The sequence below is a fragment of the Leuresthes tenuis genome, unplaced genomic scaffold (assembly GCF_036924035.1).
Source record: "Leuresthes tenuis unplaced genomic scaffold, fLeuTen1.0.hap1 SCAF_1, whole genome shotgun sequence".
Taxonomy (NCBI): Eukaryota; Metazoa; Chordata; class Actinopteri; order Atheriniformes; family Atherinopsidae; genus Leuresthes; species Leuresthes tenuis.
Window position 1 is genome coordinate 29,335,381 of NW_027325355.1, and position 18,162 is coordinate 29,353,542.

At 43.4% G+C, this 18,162-nt stretch overlaps 1 protein-coding gene across 1 annotated transcript; it reads right to left on the reverse strand.

Moving 5' to 3' along the window:
• Nucleotides 1–1,336: 1,336 nt before the first annotated feature.
• On the reverse strand, nucleotides 1,337–15,156 carry cybb (cytochrome b-245, beta polypeptide (chronic granulomatous disease)). Its single transcript, XM_072378196.1, has 13 exons — nucleotides 15,089–15,156; nucleotides 14,402–14,494; nucleotides 11,972–12,082; nucleotides 11,765–11,849; nucleotides 10,726–10,874; nucleotides 9,047–9,228; nucleotides 7,912–8,044; nucleotides 7,740–7,832; nucleotides 7,361–7,614; nucleotides 6,052–6,214; nucleotides 5,603–5,749; nucleotides 5,371–5,495; nucleotides 1,337–1,457 (listed from the first exon to the last, which is right to left on the reverse strand). The coding sequence occupies exons 1-13, from the start codon at nucleotides 15,131–15,133 to the stop codon at nucleotides 1,340–1,342; spliced, it is 1,698 nt and encodes a 565-aa protein (XP_072234297.1). The 5' UTR covers nucleotides 15,134–15,156; the 3' UTR covers nucleotides 1,337–1,339.
• Between the last annotated feature and the right edge of the window lie 3,006 nt (nucleotides 15,157–18,162).

The following is an 18,162-nucleotide window of genomic DNA, read 5'->3' on the forward strand; positions in this document are numbered from 1 at the left end:
TCATGTTTAGTCTTTTATTGCATGCTGAGATTTTGCATATTGGAGACGCTGATTGAGCTTCGAGAAGCACAAATAATGCCTGGAATAAGACCCTAATTCAGATGAGATGAAGAGCAGATCTCTGAAAACACAAAACCGTCCTGCCTGTAAGTTCTATTCTGCTGTAGTTTTGTACGTTTGTTACACGAAAATTGGACATTTTCATCCATCTCTGTTGAAGTTACCTTGAAATTACAAAGATGCATTCAGGTCTCATTGAAAATAGGAAAAAAGAGCGTCCTTAACGTGAAGCTCGAGTGGAGAGAAGCAGCTTTTGTCCACAGAACGTCATTGTTGTGTTGTTGGTGAGGAAATGTGCAGTTTCAGAGGAAGAGAAATGAAGGTTGTGGCCAATAAAGAGTTTTAATTTAGCTTTACTTTTTTACAACACATCAGCAGATACAACATGTTTAAAAAAGGGAAAGTGGTCTGAAAAGGAACTGAGAGCTTGAAAAGAAAAGAAACATTTCAGAAAGTTGGATTTTCTAAATGTTCAGAGAAACTTCAGCCTATTTGTGCTTTTATAACAGTGATCTGACAAAAAACTCACAGCTTTCGGCCACATCCCATCAGTCGTCATCAGTGAACAGTGTTGTGCCGGTTGTCAGGGAGACGGGGGCCTCACAGTGGAACCATCTCCATGACAACTGGACAAACGATCAGCTGATGAAGGGATTTGAATCTTTGACCAGCTGATTTCCGTCCTACTGATGAAGTTCTTCTCATGATCTGGAAAAGTTAGAAGAGTTTATATAAAACTGAAAGAAGGAAATGACTCTTTTATTAATTATAATGACTGAACAATCATTTCTGTTTTTTTTTTTATACATGTGCAGAAAGATCTCCAAACTATTCCATCAGTTTAGCACCGGGACATTAATCTGCATTACACCCACTTCAAATTTAAGATGCAGACCTCGTGTCACTTTCAATGTCAGGTGTGTGTGAATGTTTCAGCCCGATTATTTCCAGATGAGTCGGAAATTAAACCTCACTTATCCTGATGAGACTAAAGACCTTGTTTTGATTGGAATCTTTCTGGGAAGATGCTTCTTATTTATTTTTTGTTGCTAGTAACACAATAGAATTATTCGCTCGCGGTTTATCTTCACCATCTGATGTCCACGAGCGCAACAAGCAACCGACATGTTTTAAAAAAAGGGAGAAGTTTTGAAATCGGCTGGTGCAACAGAAAAAGAGAAGAAGTGAAAAACTGGGGTTTTCACCACACTTTTTGAGTAAGAGTATCGGTGGTGAGAAGCTGGGCCGTCCGTGGGGTCAAATGCTGCTTGGACAGTCTTTAGAAATTCTCTTTGTTGAAGATGAACTTGACGTCAGCCTCGGAGTGAGACAGGCACTGCTTCTCCAGAGATTTCCCCAGCTGAGGAGGACCGCACAGGAACACTCCGACTTTGGTCCTGCAGGCACAGAAACACTCATTTACGGCTCATAGCTGCACTGAAGGAGCCATTCAGTGAAGAATCGACTCCCTTATTTCAACGGTGGTCATCTGACCCTCGCTTCGATAACTGCGCTGGTGGAAGAAGCCTTACGCAGAGACTTCATACAACAGTAAAAACACTGAAAATGTAGGTCTGGTATATCAGACATACATAACGGTATCTGGCTGTAATGGTATCGGGCTGTAAAGGTGTCGGGCTGTAAAGGTGTCGGGCTGTAAAGGTATTGGGCTGTAAAGGTATCGGACTGTAAAGGTATCAAGCTGTAAAGGTGACGGGCTGTAAAGGTATCTGGCTGTAAAGGTATCGGGCTGTAAAGTTATCGGGCTGTAGCTATCGGGCTGTAAAGGTATCGGGCTGTAAAGGTATCAGGCTGTAAAGGTATCGGGCTGTAAAGGTATCGGGCTGTAAAGGTATCGGACTGTAAAGGTATCTGGCTGTAAAGGTGACGGGCTGTAAAGGTATCTGGCTGTAAAGGTATCGGGCTGTAAAGTTATCGGGCTGTAGCTATCGGGCTGTAAAGGTATCGGGCTGTAAAGGTATCAAGCTGTAAAGGTATCGGGCTGTAAATGTATCGGGCTGTAAAGGTATCGGGCTGTAAAGTTATCGGGCTGTAAAGGTATCGGGCTGTAAAGTTATCGGGCTGTAACTATCGGGCTGTAAAGGTATCGGGCTGTAAAGTTATCGGGCTGTAAAGTTATCGGGCTGTAAAGGTATCGGGCTGTAAAGGTATCGGGCTGTAAAGTTATCGGGCTGTAAAGGTATCGGGCTGTAAAGGTATCAGGCTGTAAAGGTGTCGGGCTGTAGCTGTAAAGGTATCGGGCTTAAAGGTATCGGGCTGTAAAGTTATCGGGCTGTAAAGGTATCGGGCTGTAACGGTATCGGGCTGTAAAGGTATCTGGCTGTAAAGGTATCTGGCTGTAAAGGTATCTGGCTGTAAAGGTATCGGGCTGTAAAGGTATCGGGCTGTAACGGTATCGGGCTGTAACTATCGGGCTGTAAAGGTATCGGGCTGTAACGGTATCGGGCTGTAACGGTATCGGGCTGTAACTATCGGGCTGTAAAGGTATCGGGCTGTAACGGTATCTGGCTGTAAAGGTATCTGGCTGTAAAGGTATCAAGCTGTAAAGGTGTCGGGCTGTAAAGATATCGGGCTGTAACGGTATCGGGCTGTAACGGTATCGGGCTGTAACGGTATCGGGCTGTAACTATCGGGCTGTAAAGGTATCGGGCTGTAAAGTTATCGGGCTGTAATGGTATCGGGCTGTAAAGGTATCGGGCTGTAAAGGTATCGGGCTGTAAAGGTATCGGGCTGTAATGGTATCGGGCTGTAAAGGTGTCGGGCTGTAAAGGTATCGGGCTGTAAAGGTATCGGGCTGTAAAGGTGTCGGGCTGTAAAGGTATCGGGCTGTAAAGGTGTCGGGCTGTAAAGGTATCGGACTGTAAAGGTATCAAGCTGTAAAGGTATCGGACTGTAAAGGTATCTGGCTGTAAAGGTGTCGGGCTGTAAAGGTATCGGGCTGTAAAGGTGACGGGCTGTAAAGGTATCTGGCTGTAAAGGTATCTGGCTGTAAAGGTGTCGGGCTGTAAAGGTATCGGGCTGTAAAGGTGACGGGCTGTAAAGGTATCTGGCTGTAAAGGTATCGGGCTGTAAAGTTATCGGGCTGTAACTATCGGGCTGTAAAGGTATCGGGCTGTAAAGGTATCAGGCTGTAAAGGTATCGGGCTGTAAATGTATCGGGCTGTAAAGGTATCGGGCTGTAAAGTTATCGGGCTGTAAAGGTATCAGGCTGTAAAGTTATCGGGCTGTAACTATCGGGCTGTAAAGGTATCGGGCTGTAAAGGTATCGGGCTGTAAAGTTATCGGGCTGTAAAGGTATCGGGCTGTAAAGGTATCGGGCTGTAAAGTTATCGGGCTGTAAAGGTATCGGGCTGTAAAGGTATCAGGCTGTAAAGGTGTCGGGCTGTAGCTGTAAAGGTATCGGGCTTAAAGGTATCGGGCTGTAAAGATATCGGGCTGTAAAGTTATCGGGCTGTAAAGGTATCGGGCTGTAGCTGTAAAGGTATCGGGCTGTAAAGTTATCGGGCTGTAAAGATATCGGGCTGTAAAGGTATCGGGCTGTAAAGGTATCGGGCTGTTAAGGTATCGGGCTGTAAAGTTATCGGGCTGTAAAGGTATCGGGCTGTAAAGGTATCGGGCTGTAAAGGTATCGGGCTGTAAAGTTATCGGGCTGTAAAGGTATCGGGCTGTAAAGGTATCGGGCTGTAAAGGTATCGGGCTGTAAAGATATCGGGCTGTAAAGGTATCGGGCTGTAAAGGTATCGGGCTGTAAAGATATCGGACTGTAAAGGTATCGGGCTGTAAAGGTATCGGGCTGTAGCTGTAAAGGTATCGGGCTGTAAAGGTATCGGGCTGTAAAGGTATCGGGCTGTAAAGGTATCGGGCTGTAAAGGTGTCGGGCTGTAAAGGTATCGGGCTGTAAAGGTATCGGGCTGTAAAGGTATCAAGCTGTAAAGGTATCGGGCTGTAAAGGTATCGGGCTGTAAAGGTATCGGGCTGTAAAGGTATCGGGCTGTAAAGGTGTCGGGCTGTAAAGGTGTCGGGCTGTAAAGGTGTCGGGCTGTAAAGTTATCGGGCTGTAAAGGTATCGGGCTGTAGCTGTAAAGGTATCGGGCTGTAAAGTTATCGGGCTGTAAAGATATCGGGCTGTAAAGGTATCGGGCTGTAAAGGTATCGGGCTGTTAAGGTATCGGGCTGTAAAGTTATCGGGCTGTAAAGGTATCGGGCTGTAAAGGTATCGGGCTGTAAAGGTATCGGGCTGTAAAGTTATCGGGCTGTAAAGGTATCGGGCTGTAAAGGTATCGGGCTGTAAAGGTATCGGGCTGTAAAGATATCGGGCTGTAAAGGTATCGGGCTGTAAAGGTATCGGGCTGTAAAGATATCGGACTGTAAAGGTATCGGGCTGTAAAGGTATCGGGCTGTAGCTGTAAAGGTATCGGGCTGTAAAGGTATCGGGCTGTAAAGGTATCGGGCTGTAAAGGTATCGGGCTGTAAAGGTGTCGGGCTGTAAAGGTATCGGGCTGTAAAGGTATCAAGCTGTAAAGGTATCGGGCTGTAAAGGTATCGGGCTGTAAAGGTATCGGGCTGTAAAGGTATCGGGCTGTAAAGGTATCAAGCTGTAAAGGTATCGGGCTGTAAAGGTATCGGGCTGTAAAGGTATCGGGCTGTAAAGGTATCGGGCTGTAAAGGTGTCGGGCTGTAAAGGTGTCGGGCTGTAAAGGTGTCGGGCTGTAAAGGTGTCGGGCTGTAAAGGTATGTTAAATTTTAAGATAAATGTGGCATGTTTTAAGAGTAAATCCAAGTCTGGTTTCTTTTTTCTTCCAGTCCTGACTGACCGACTCCACTCTGCCACAGAGGCCACAGCAGCGCGGATCACCGACTTGTGTTTTTCTGTAGAGCCGTAAAAGTTTAAAACAGAGCTGCCTATGATTTACAAAGCTCTGGCTTTTCCTCTCCTGCCTGAAAGAAGTGTTCACTGGAAGTTCTCCTGCCTCATCGGAGCCGATTCCCAGATCCAAGAATCTTTCATGAGGTTAAAATGTTAGAAATGCTTCAAGTGTGTCATTTTGAACAGTTTTTAGGAGCTTTGAAAGACTTGAAGTAAAGGAAAACCGTCATGATATTTGAGCTTTTGCTCTGATATAATCTGTGGTTTCTGTGTTAGCTTCTCCTGGTTTGTGAAGTTTACTTTGTAAAGGCTGATACTACTTAGAGAATCCTTTCCGCTCTAATAACCTAAGTTGGTGGTTTCATCGTGCTTTCCTGGCCTGCTCTTCCTGGGTTATTGATGAGCTGAAGGCAGAGACTGACCCTGGGTGCGTCGCTGCAATGTTGGTGAACTCGTTATCCCAGTTTGGTTTCCCGTAAAGAGTCTTCTGTTTGAGGCCGGTGATCGGATCGTTCTCTGCTTCGTGGTGGACGCGGAAATGAGCCGCCTGATGGAGGAAGAGACAGAAGAGTTGGATGTTTGTATAAAGTTTAACCACAGATGAGGCATTGGTTGATGTTTTGGCTCATAATATCTGAGCACATGGTCTCATACCTCAGTCTCCTTCCAGCGGGTGAGGTAGATGTTGTAGCTGAGGAAGTCGGCCATGTCCTTCTCTGTCATCTGACGCTCCAGAGTCTGCAGCAGGTCTGCAAACCACTCGAAGGCTTGCGTCTCGGGACACAGCCAGTAGAAGTAGATCTGTAATGGAGACACTTTTAGACTGAAGTTTAGACTCTGTGGGCTAAAGAGAATATTTCCACTTGGACAGTGACTAAAAGAACTTAAAAATGCAGCAGATCCTGCTAAATCTTCAGGTTAACTTTGTCAATCTCTTGAAACTTGTTCTTAACTGCACACTTTTAAAATCAAAGAATGAAGTTTGATGTTAATTCTCCGAAGCTTTCAAATGTTCCTTTGACGAATGAAAACGATACAACAGGAAAAGCTCATAAACAAGCCTTAAGTTGGGATTTCACTGGCAAAGCAGAGCTCTCCCTCACCTTCTTGGTAAACACGTTCTGGTTGTTCTGGATGTGTTTGTACCACACAGACTTGAGGATGGAAGCGAAAGGAGTCACTCCAATTCCTGCCCCCACCAACATGACCACCTCATAACGAAACACGTCCTCGCTGGCGGTCCCAAATGGGCCATCTATGGCCACCCTGAGAACAAGGTAAACCGAGATTTTAAAGCTGTTACTGAGGTATTTCACTGCTTCATGTCATCAGCTTTTAAAAAGGGTTCATTCGTACATTTCTCAGCTTTCTAAATTGTTTAAAAAATACTAGTTCTACCTTAGAAAACATCTGTTCTGCCCCCCCCTCCTCCCAAAAGGCCCATTTCGCCTGATTGGCCAGCTTCTGGAAGCCTGCCGAGGGGCAGCCTCCAGTGCGTGTGAACTGTAGCCTCTTTCACATGTGTTGCCCCTCGTTGGTAACCCTTTGTTCCACCTTTTAAGTCCAACGAATGCAATCAGCTGAGTGATGACAGGACCGTGGTTAGAGTGGCGAGTTCTGCAATGCAGGCTTAACCTGTGAAAGCCTCTGTTGCTGTTTCCCTCGCCGGCACAGTGGCGTAACAGCGGTGGATTGGCTTCCACCCGCTGTTCCGCTTCTTTTCTTTCACATTTGACACGATAAGCAACAGCTCCAAAAGTCATATGTGGACTTTGGCCACGAAATCTAGCACTTGAAATGTTATTTTTCAAAAAAGAACTTCATGTTCAAAGATAATATCTTGTTATTATATGTGCTGGTTCCTCCTAACCCCGAGGAGCGAGAAAAAAATCTAAAACGGCAGCCAAACCAAAGCTTTGATACTCTGGGCTGCATGAAAGATGTGCTGCAACCCTGCAGTTTTTAAAAACAACTTGTTTGTTACTGATAGTTCAAATCGTTTTCTTGCTTTGGCTTCAATCAGTAAAAAAAAGACAATTTTTGCAGCATCTTTTGGAGCATGTTTGAGGATTTGATCAGTGTCTGATCTGCTCAAAGCAGGGAGAAACTGTCCGGGAGGCAGTTTCATCACAGCTGAAGAACAGGCTCTGGTCTTTCATCGTCTGCGTTCAGGAGAAGAAAAGAAGGAACGCTATAATTCAATGTCCTGGCGATCGTGTAATAGCTCTTTTTATGATTCCTACGGTTTCCGTGCCTCCCTGCTTCCTCCTGAAATGAGGGAGAGGTGGCTGACACACAATAACCCTCCGCTGCTCTGAATCAGATCCTGCTGCCAGGTTTTCAAAGAAGCACTAAATCAGTGGGGAGGCACTCAAATCTTTTTTTTATCAACCCCTTTTCTCAGTGTCATACTTGGGCAGTTTCCAGGCCTCCTGGGGTTCAGATTTGTCTCCCACGCAGGCCTCGTACAGCGCCTGAGTCCAGTCCCCAACAATGCGGATGTGGGCGCTGAAGTAGTCCTCCTCAGGAGCAGAAGTCAGGGTGAACGGGTGCCACTCCAGCCTGGAAACAGACGGACACTGGATGGAGACGTACTGCCCCACCTCCATGTGGAAGCCTTTTCTCTTCATCTGCAGCTCCAGGGTCTTGGATGGGTGCATCACCACCTGGGGACCAGGCACAGGGATAGAGGAGTGAAACTGGGGTGCAGATTGGAGTTTTTTTCACCATTTGAGTCAAAAGTGACGAATATAAAAGGCTTGTTTGTTAAAAAAGGCTTCAGTTTACACACCTTGGTGATGACCACTTTTTGATGAGACCGATAGATGCGAACGAGCCTCTCACACAGGTAGAGGATCATGGGGGCCACCACCCACTTCCACGTCTGAGGAGAAACGGCGAATGTTGGAAAGCGCCCAATGAAAATAACACCAGCAGCTTAACAGACGAGATTGGAAGCTCACCATTGGTGGGTTTCCAGCGAACACGGGCACGGCACAGTCCGACTCGTTTTTTCCCCAGTCTGCAAACCTGTCAGCACAGACGTCGGGTTTGTTTGTTTCCAGGCTGGCGGCCGTCTGTCCTCGCACAATACGCCTGCAGGTGGGAGCACAGATCTGCGGTTTCATACTGGCAAAAGCTCTGATTATGTGTGAAACCTTCAAAAATAAGTTAACATCGTGTCAGCTTCATTTTTTTCTTCACATTTAATGTCAAATTATAGATAATCAGCACTAGACTTTCAACAAAGATCTGAAAAAGCTACTTTTGGACATCCTGCTCTTTGAGATAAGACCACATGTAGTCAAATTTAAGCCTTGATCAAAGGTCTCCACTGGATCTTCATCGTAGTTTTCAGAACTATTCGAGGAAGCGCCCTCTCTTTTCTGGCTGCTCTCTGAGAACTTTGGGTCATTGAACCTTGTTTGTTGGCACTTTCCAAGCACAAAGGAAACATCGTATGATTGGGTAACACTTCAGCCTTTAAATGAAGCAAAACTGAGAGTAATGAACAGACAGTGAAGCCCAGGATTTACTGAGCTCATATGGCACATTTTCACTGGCTTTTACATGACTTCAGACTTCCTGTAACCAAGGAAAAAGGTCACCAGGCTATGCTGTCCTTCAGAGACCTCACCTGTCAGCAAGGCCTTTGAATTTAGAGCTGATCAAAGCTGACTCCAGACGGTGTGGTGGTCTGTTTTCTGTGTAAATATACTAACCCACCAGTCTTTGTGGCTCAATTTAAGACCACAACTCTTTGAAGGATGCTCAAAAACTAGGGACAGGCTGAAGGATGGTGGATGGGGGGTGGAGATTAGACCCAAACTCATGCAATAATGACTCTAAATGGAGAGACGGCGAGGTTCAGTCTATGTAAATCCAGCTGGAGTCATGGCTGAGCCAGGGTTAGGTTCCATGTGAAGTGAACTCAGGTGGGACAAGTGTGCAACAAAAAGAGGAAAAGTCAAGCCAAGACTGTTCCTGAGACCAATAAAAGTCCAGGCAGCTCTGGTCCGAAGCCTCAGATGCTCCAGCAGTAAGTGAGCAGGTGTGTAGTTTCACAGAAAGAAGCTGCTTTTGTGCCTGAACTCTTACCCGAAGCCATGGAACACCAGGCCAACGAAGAAGATGACGAACAGATGATGCGTGTACCAGAACACCTCGAAATACGACCTGCGGATGACCTCCATGGATGACGTGATGATGAGGATGAGGGCCAGCGTGATGGCCACGCCTGTCAGGCCGGCGATGGTGGTGAACATGACGATGGTGGGGTTCTGCACCAAAACACAGGCAGTGGAGTTTAGTACCTTTAAGTCTCACATCTTCTCTTCAGAGAGGCCACAGAGGCTCAGTTTGTGGGTTCTGTGTTTAGTTCCTCATGTTTCTCCTTTAATCACACTCTGCTGGCAGTTGGCTAACTTCCCTCATGAACCAAATTAAAGTTTCGTCTCACACTAGTTCCCCTCATTGCTGAAGCTAAGTTTAGGCCGAGACTGCTGGCTGTAAGGTTTGGATCGGTTCTACATCAAGGAGATAGTTTGGATGTTAGAAAGACTTCTGCTGCATTCAAAGGGAGCAGAAGAAATACTCTGTGCAAGCAGTAAAATAAGGAAAAGTGTCAGGTTAACAGGAAGCTTTCAGTCAGATGAGTTCTTCAATAGGAGCACAACCAGCAGCCTTTTATTCAAGGAAAATGAAGGAGAAAGGTGACATTTTGCAGTTGAACCCATTAAACTACAAGTGTTCAGTTAGAAGTTATCCAGTGTTTAGGTTTTGAGTTTGATTGCAGCTAAAGGTTTGAGAGAAGCTGAAACAGCAAGAAAAATACGGTGGTGACCTGACGGTGGGTTAGCATCATGATTGGATTTAAAAAGCATCCCGGAGAGACGATGGGACAGATTGTGAGGGGGAGAAGCTCAACAAATTAAAATGTACAAGATTTTTGGATCTCACGGTCTACATAACCTACATTAAACAATTCAGAGAATCTGAGAAATCTCTGAACACAAGAGACGAGGCTAAAAAACTAATATTAGATGTTGATCCTCAGGCCAAGAACACTTCTGAAAACCACGTAAAGTCCAAGTAAAACTCACCCATGTGAGTTAGCACCGGATGCTGGTGTCTGGGCCTGAGCTCGCTCAAGATGGGCTGAGCTGGAATATGAGGTGACTAAAGGAGGCTGCGTCCTCTGGGCTGAAGAGGCGAGGGACATCAGACCTTTTATTACGTGGCATGGCTGATAGTGTTTTATGGTTTTATGGTTTGTCTTTCTGTCCTATTTTTTTGGAAATGTGGTTGGTGGGAAAAAAACAGTAATTTTTAGATGAAAGCAGCTTTGGTATTTGAAGAATGAGGCACATTGAAACATAAAAAAGATGTCATGAGGAAGTTTTTTGGCTTTAAATTCAGAGTTATGGCTCAAAACGTCAGTTTCACCTTAAAGCTGCTGCTCAGAGTTATTGAATATTAAAGTTCTGCGTGTTTCATGGTCTTATGGCAGAAAAGATCCAATTCCTCTCATTCATGTGCTGCTGCTTTCAAAGAAAGGCATGTGGAAGTTACGTTATAGTCTGCAAAGAAGTTTCTCAAAAGAAAAAAACACTGAATAAAGACAAAAGGGGAAGTATTACTTCACAGTACTTCAGTATTACTTCTCATTGAAGCCACATTTAGCAATAAACAGTTGGGATTTTACAAAGTTTAGCAACACAAGAAGTGTCCAACTGCACATATGACCAAAAATACAAAGACGCAGCGCTTGAACGCACCGTCTCGTTGCTCCTTATGGGGTTCAGGAAGGAGGCGTTGTCCCCGGTGCCGATTACAGACAGAATGAAGGGCAGATGGCTGCTGGTGCGATTCAGCTGTGCGTCCATGAAATACTCAAAGTTGAACAAGTGGGCAACGATGTGCACGGCTGCAGGAGGGAGGGAAAATGAAGGAAGATGGTTAAGAATCTCAACCTGATGGTGTCCATTACATCACGTTTTAACTCACTGGGGACTGATTATATCAATAATGGAGCCATTAACAAACAGAATCTCAGAGCAGAACATAGATGAAGAGAAACGCAGCAACTGGTAAGATTGTGATCCAAGTTTCTTGGAACCAAACAACAAAACCCACAGTCAGGACCGTCAGGAATACGAAGACACAGTTAAAGTCGCTGAAAAAGCTCCTCTGAAGGGACCAGCTGCCATTTGGGTTAAACCCGGGCCACGCGGTTACCATGGAGACAGTTTCCACAACAGACAGTGTTTCGTGGAGAACATTTGGCTTCCCTCGCATGCCGGCTTTTTGTCATGTTCAGGAAGTTCTGCACATCTGTATATAAGTGTCCGTGTTTAACGAGTTCTGAGTGACTTTAAAGTCCAGATGTGATAAACTGGACATGCTTTAAAATTCTGTTTGTTTAAATAAAGGTTGGGCTTCATGAAAGTAAAATGTACTAATACTGGCATTTTTAAATATATGCAAGCCTTAAATAACTTGTTTTAAAAGATTAATTTCTGTTTGTGTGAACAATAAAAGGATTTGTTGTGGTCATTTTCTAAATATCCTTGATATGAGTCACCCTATTTGAGAGAACATCTTTAAATGTTAAGAACATTAAAGGTGATATTTGTAAGAGGAGAAGTAGCCCCAAGGTTCTGTTGATGCCTTTATGCTCCCACTAATCCAGCAACACATCGCTTTATGTGTCCAATCAGAAACTCAAGAATCTCACAGGACAGCCTCACTGACATCAAAAGCTGCAAATCAAGGCAGGGAACAATGCAACAGCCTCATCTCGTCAAAGTTTGGTACCTGTATGGAAGGCGATCATGTAAGCCACCAATTTGTGAAAAGTGATGTTTCGATCGAGTTGTCGAGCCGCCGTCCTGCTGCAGTACTAAATATAAAAAAGGATTCATTCTCAGATCAGCTGTGAGGAACAAAAGCAGCCAACTGGCAAAGTTAGGAAAAGCAGCAGGTGAATTGGGTTCTCTGAGAGCTGCAAAACCCCACGGATACCTGGATGGAGCCTCGGAGGAAGGAGAGCAGGTTGCGGCACACCGGCAGGAGGATGAGCATACAGTTGAAGTTGAGGCAGGCAGCAGGAGCTCTGGCCCAGGACAGAGCGTGCTGTGGGGGTCAAGAAATGTAGTCAGACCTGTTGTTAATACATTTCCTCACTGGTTTCTATAAAATGGAAGCGCAACCATCAGCAGAATTCAACAGAGAGGCAAAGAGGTCAAATATAGCCTGTAGATTAAGATGATTTCAGTCTAATCAGTGAGCAGTTAGATTTATCAGCTACGTGTAAAACACAAAGTGCACTAAACTGCTCTTTTTGTGTGAGAGTGTAACTGTAAAGGTGGCTTTTTATTGTTTATTTCAGGCCAGTTAAAGCTTCTTTAACCGTGTAAATGATCAAACTGTTTGTTTGAATCCGTGTTTTCCCCACAGACGTCTGTGGGTTCTGACCCACTCTTTAAACCTGTGCCTCATCATCTGCAAAGGAAACACATTAACGCTGCCACAAGCTTGTTTGGGATGCTGTTTCTTTACTTTACTTTAAGGCGAATGTAACCCAGACTCTTATCAATTAACTTAGCGCGAGGTTGACATCATCTTTAACCTCGAAGCTAAACCCCGAATCGTCTTTAACCTAAAAGCTAAACCCTGAATCATCTTTAACCTCAAAGCTAAACCCCGAATCGTCTTTAACCTCAAAGCTAAACCCTGAATCGTCTTTAACCTAAAAGCTAAACCCCGAATCGTCTTTAACCTAAAAGCTAAACCCTGAATCGTCTTTAACCTAAAAGCTAAACCCCGAATCGTCTTTAACCTAAAAGCTAAACCCTGAATCGTCTTTAACCTAAAAGCTGAACCCTGAATCATCTTTAACCTAAAAGCTAAACCCTGAATCGTCTTTAACCTCAGAGCTAAACCCTGAATCGTCTTTAACCTCAAAGCTAAACCCTGAATCGTCTTTAACCTCAAAGCTAAACCCTGAATCGTCTTTAACCTAAAAGCTAAACCCTGAATCGTCTTTAACCTCGAAGCTAAACCCTGAATCGTCTTTAACCTAAAAGCTAAACCCCGAATCGTCTTTAACCTAAAAGCTGAACCCTGAATCATCTTTAACCTCGAAGCTAAACCCTGAATCATCTTTAACCTAAAAGCTAAACCCCGAATCGTCTTTAACCTAAAAGCTAAACCCGAATCGTCTTTAACCTAAAAGCTAAACCCTGAATCGTCTTTAACCTAAAAGCTGAACCCTGAATCATCTTTAACCTCGAAGCTAAACCCTGAATCGTCTTTAACCTAAAAGCTAAACCCCGAATCGTCTTTAACCTAAAAGCTAAACCCTGAATCGTCTTTAACCTCGAAGCTAAACCCTGAATCGTCTTTAACCTAAAAGCTAAACCCCGAATCGTCTTTAACCTAAAAGCTAAACCCTGAATCGTCTTTAACCTAAAAGCTAAACCCTGAATCGTCTTTAACCTAAAAGCTAAACCCTGAATCGTCTTTAACCTCGAAGCTAAACCCTGAATCGTCTTTAACCTAAAAGCTAAACCCTGAATCGTCTTTAACCTAAAAGCTAAACCCCGAATCGTCTCCAAACGAGGAGCTCCGGGTTTCCCACTGACTGCAGCAGCAGCTCTGAATACTGTTCCTGTCCTCTCTACACTGAATCTAATCACATCTAAAATAACAAAAAGCAAAGCAGCTGAAACGTTTCACTTCTGCTAAACTGAGGCCAGCTGTGCAGAGCCGGTGCAGCCAGCTGTGGCCGCAGCTTCAACCTTTCACATCAGGCCGACTTGCCCTTGATTTGTGAAAACCTCACAGACACAGGATCTGAGTGGGATGAAGATCTCTGTTTGAAACTAAAAGAATATTTAATAGATTATGATAATCATCTGGATCTGTGACGATAACCCGTTTCATACCAGAATCTGTCTTTACAGTTCAGTTCAGTCGGTTTTCAGGATTATAATTATCATTTAATTATAAAGACACGTAAAATAAACCTTAATGTAGCCGTAGTTAATCATCCTGCAGGTATTCATGCAGCTTTTTAACATCTGGAGTCCCAGAGATAAACAACAGCAGGTGAATTAGTGATAATAATTTTGAAGAAAAGTATTAAATCTCTCATTTAGTTCAGCATAATCAAACTCCCTTAGTTAACAAAGTGCTACGAAACCCTGAAATGCCCTCATACTGGGCTCAGAACTGGTCTCTGCTTTACGGTATTTCACCTAAGACTCAGTAAAAGAGGAAGGAGGTGAAGAAGTGGATGGGCTGCAGCTGTCGACAGATTTGTTCTGTTAATGCGTCGCACTCAGAGCTGATTTTGAGGAAATGAGAAAGTCCACTGTTTCACGTTTCATGTTTTTCTCCTGAGCAAAGATTTCTCCTGCCTGTAGAAACTTAGATGCAGGTTGGACTCACCCCGAGCAGCACCCGGGTGTAAAACCACTTCTCCACCAGGAAGGCCATGTAGAAATGAACAAACAGGAATGCGTTGATTCCCAGCCACACCAGCTGTGGAAAACACCCAAACACAAGCAGGTTAAAGTCTTCTTTGACTCAGGACACAGCGTCAGCTCAGAGTGGACCAATTACATCTTAATGTGAAGTAATTCCTGATCAGGAATGCACCAAAATAGCAGCTAGACAGTGAATATGAGGACCAAACCTAAACCTAAATCAGTGAGTGTTTTCGCCACCTTAAACTTAAGGTTTCTGGTTCCTGGCCCCTCAAAGTGAGCTATCTGCTGAGCGCAGTATGCACAAGTATAACTAAATAAATACATATATAACAGTGGGGAAAAGATGAAATCAGTAAAATAATATTTCTTTTTGAAAACCCTAAAAATGAGCCGGTCATTCAAGACAAAGTGTATAAAAGTGAAACAGACGTAAAGCAGATAAAACCTCAATAATGTCCCAATAAAACAATAAGCAGGGTGTAAAGAAGTGACTGAGAGCCACTGGAAAGCATTTGAGTTAGATCCATAGAATAAAGTTGGATCTTATCAAATAAAAAGAAAACCTTCAGCCACATTTCATTCAGTGATAAAGAAACAAAGCCTTCCTACAAAGAAAAGAGCAGAACTAAAGCAGGAGTTTACTCACTATGACAAAGATGGAGAGCCCCTCGTTGGCAACAAAGTTCCCCATGATGAGAAGTGCGCCTGAAAGCAGAGAGGAGAGCAAAGAGTTCAGGCACAGAGGCAGCACTTATTTTATAACCTTTGTTAGGAGCCGACAAGGAAGTGGTTTTTCATGCTTCATTCAAGGCAGGGTCAATGGTTTCCACCTCGATGATTCAGTAGGTTGTACAAATGTCAAGTTTTAATCAAGATAATCAGACTTCAGAGCTGGTCAGACGTGCTTTAGTGTTTAATCTATGCTCTGGTTTGATGCTTCTTAATCTGTCTTTACTGTGACACAATCTTGTTGTAGTTTGTCTAATTTTACTGATAAAACCACGTTTAACCACAGGTTAAGATTCTGCAACGAAAGTAACGTCAATAAAATCAGTGAAACCTTGAAAATTATCCATATTTAGCTTCTGAATTATTGATGTAAAATTAAGCTGCTTTGAGAAAAGTTTACAAAAACTATTTCAATCCAAAAAAAAACTCTTTAACTTTAAAGTTAATGAGTATCAAAATTTAAATTCAGGATTTATTTGAGTTTTCCATCTGTGGGACAGAAATTTAATGTTGATGTGCTGAAAACTGAAGAATTCCCTAATTAATGAGCACCGAATCTGCTGCTCCCAGTTTGATGGGATCATGCTGGAGTCTGCAGAGCTTCTGTGGAATAACTGAAGTAAATCATTCATCCCGCTGCTCTGAGCTGTGTTTCCTTCAGCTGCAGCAGTGGAGTTTGAACACGACCTTCAGCCGGGCTGCAGCACAGCAGCGTGTGCTTAATGATCACACCTGCCTCAGGGCCTGAAGGCCAAGCAAACGCTCATATGGGTGCAACAAAAGGCCCTCCTGGGATTCTTCCCTCCTAATCTGAGGGATTAGATCTGCTGCTGTGACATCACGGCCCATTTCACCCAATCACAAAGTGAGGAGGGTCGATGGTTTCCACCTCGATGATTCGGTAGGTTGTACAAATCAAGTCTGAAAACTTCTTTTTGAGTCGATAATCAGACTTCAGAGCTGGTGCAAAACATGCTTTAGTGTTTCTATCTATCCATCCATCCATCTATCCAACCATCCATCCATCCATCCATCTATCAATCCATCCATCCATCCATCCATCCATCCATCTATCTATCTATCTATCCATCCATCCATCCATCCATCCATCCATCCATCTATCTATCTATCTATCTATCTATCTATCTATCTATCTATCTATCTATCTATCTATCTATCTATCTATCTATCTATCTATCTATATATCTATCTATCTATCTATCTATCTATCTATCTATCTATCTATCTATCTATCTATCTATCTATCTATCTATCTATCTATCTATCAATCCATCCATCCATCTATCTATCTATCCATCCATCCATCCATCCATCCATCCATCTATCAATCCATCTATCTATCAATCCATCTATCCATCTATCTATCTATCTATCTATCTATCTATCTATCTATCTATCTATCTATCTATCTATCTATCTATCTATCTATCTATCTATCTATCTATCTATCTATCTATCTATCTATCTATCTATCTATCTATCTATCTATCTATCTATCTATCTATCCATCTATCCATCCATCAATCCATCTATCTATCTATCAATCCATCCATCCATCCATCTATCCATCTATCTATCTATCTATCTATCTATCTATCTATCTATCTATCTATCTATCTATCTATCTATCTATCTATCTATCTATCTATCCATCCATCCATCCATCCGTATAACTAAGTAAATACATATATAACAGTGGGGAAAAGATGAAATCAGTAAAATAATCTATATTTAGCACTATACTTTATAGATAGCACTTTGATGCTGTTTTTAAGACTTTTTATTTGTCATTTCTACATATTTTAAGCTTTAATCATGATATTTTACAATGTCAGCAGGCCACATGTTTAGGATTAGGATAAGAGTGGAAGGCAGAGTGTCCCTCTGTCCCACTTCAAAGGACAAAAAGCTGAAAAGAAAGCTCTGGAGAATATTAAAGTTATATAAAAACGACAAACAAATACATGATGTACAGTTCAGCAAGTGTTCCTTATTAATCTGAGAGCCATTTCATGTCAGGACTGGTGCTTTTGATAGAGATCTCTGACATTAAAGGATCTTTTCCCACCACTGTTCAAACCAGTGAAAAGAGCAGCACACGAATGGCTTAAAATCAGAGCTATTTCCAGGCTGCTATTACAACTTTAATGCATATTTCATGCTGATGAGATGGAAACAGCCTCTGTTGAAGTCAGAGGGACTTAAACATGAAGTGAAAGGTGTCTTACTGTGTTCTGAGCGGTGCCGAGCGGCGCTCCTGGAGGTGAGGCCAGGTGACCCCTGAGGAGGAACTGGAGAGTCGATGGTGACATATTTCAGGAGAGGAAGTGGCGCATTTCTAAATGTGACACAAAGCAGAAGGTTTATTGCTACATGCTTCCTGTTTAAAGTCAGATTGCAGAAAGGGAAACACCTGAAAAGCAATGTAACTCTGGTTAAAAAAGAACAAGAATAACAGGAGAATTAAAGCTTAAAGCTTAAGATTAAAGTTCAATCTGAGAATTCAGCGTTCATGAGCCGCGCTAAAGAGCCCCGGTGGTCCCAGAGACCCAACAGGCGGTTTTTAAGGACTTCTGAAGGTGGAGCTCAGGTGGAGGTGGCTAAGGAAGGACTCGAGAGGTATTTTCAGCAGCTTCTGAACCACTTTGGGCTTCAGGATTCACTCGTTCCCTGCTCTGGTTCACATTTCAGGGTATTTCTCTGGTTTTTAGCGGTTTGAGGTGTTCGACTGACTTCAGAGGTTGTTCCATTTGTAAGGGCAGCATTGACTCCTTGAAAGGCTTTGGAAAAGGGTTCGTAGTAGGGACTCTTTAAGGAGTCACACGCTGCCCTTCTTGAACTTCGCCACCTGAAAGGAGCAAATGTTTCATTAAGGTTTTTGTCTCTTTGCACATGGAGATGATTATTGGCGTCCTGAGAAGGTCACAGAGAGGTGGATGCATTGTGAATTTCAAGTTTGACAAAATGCAC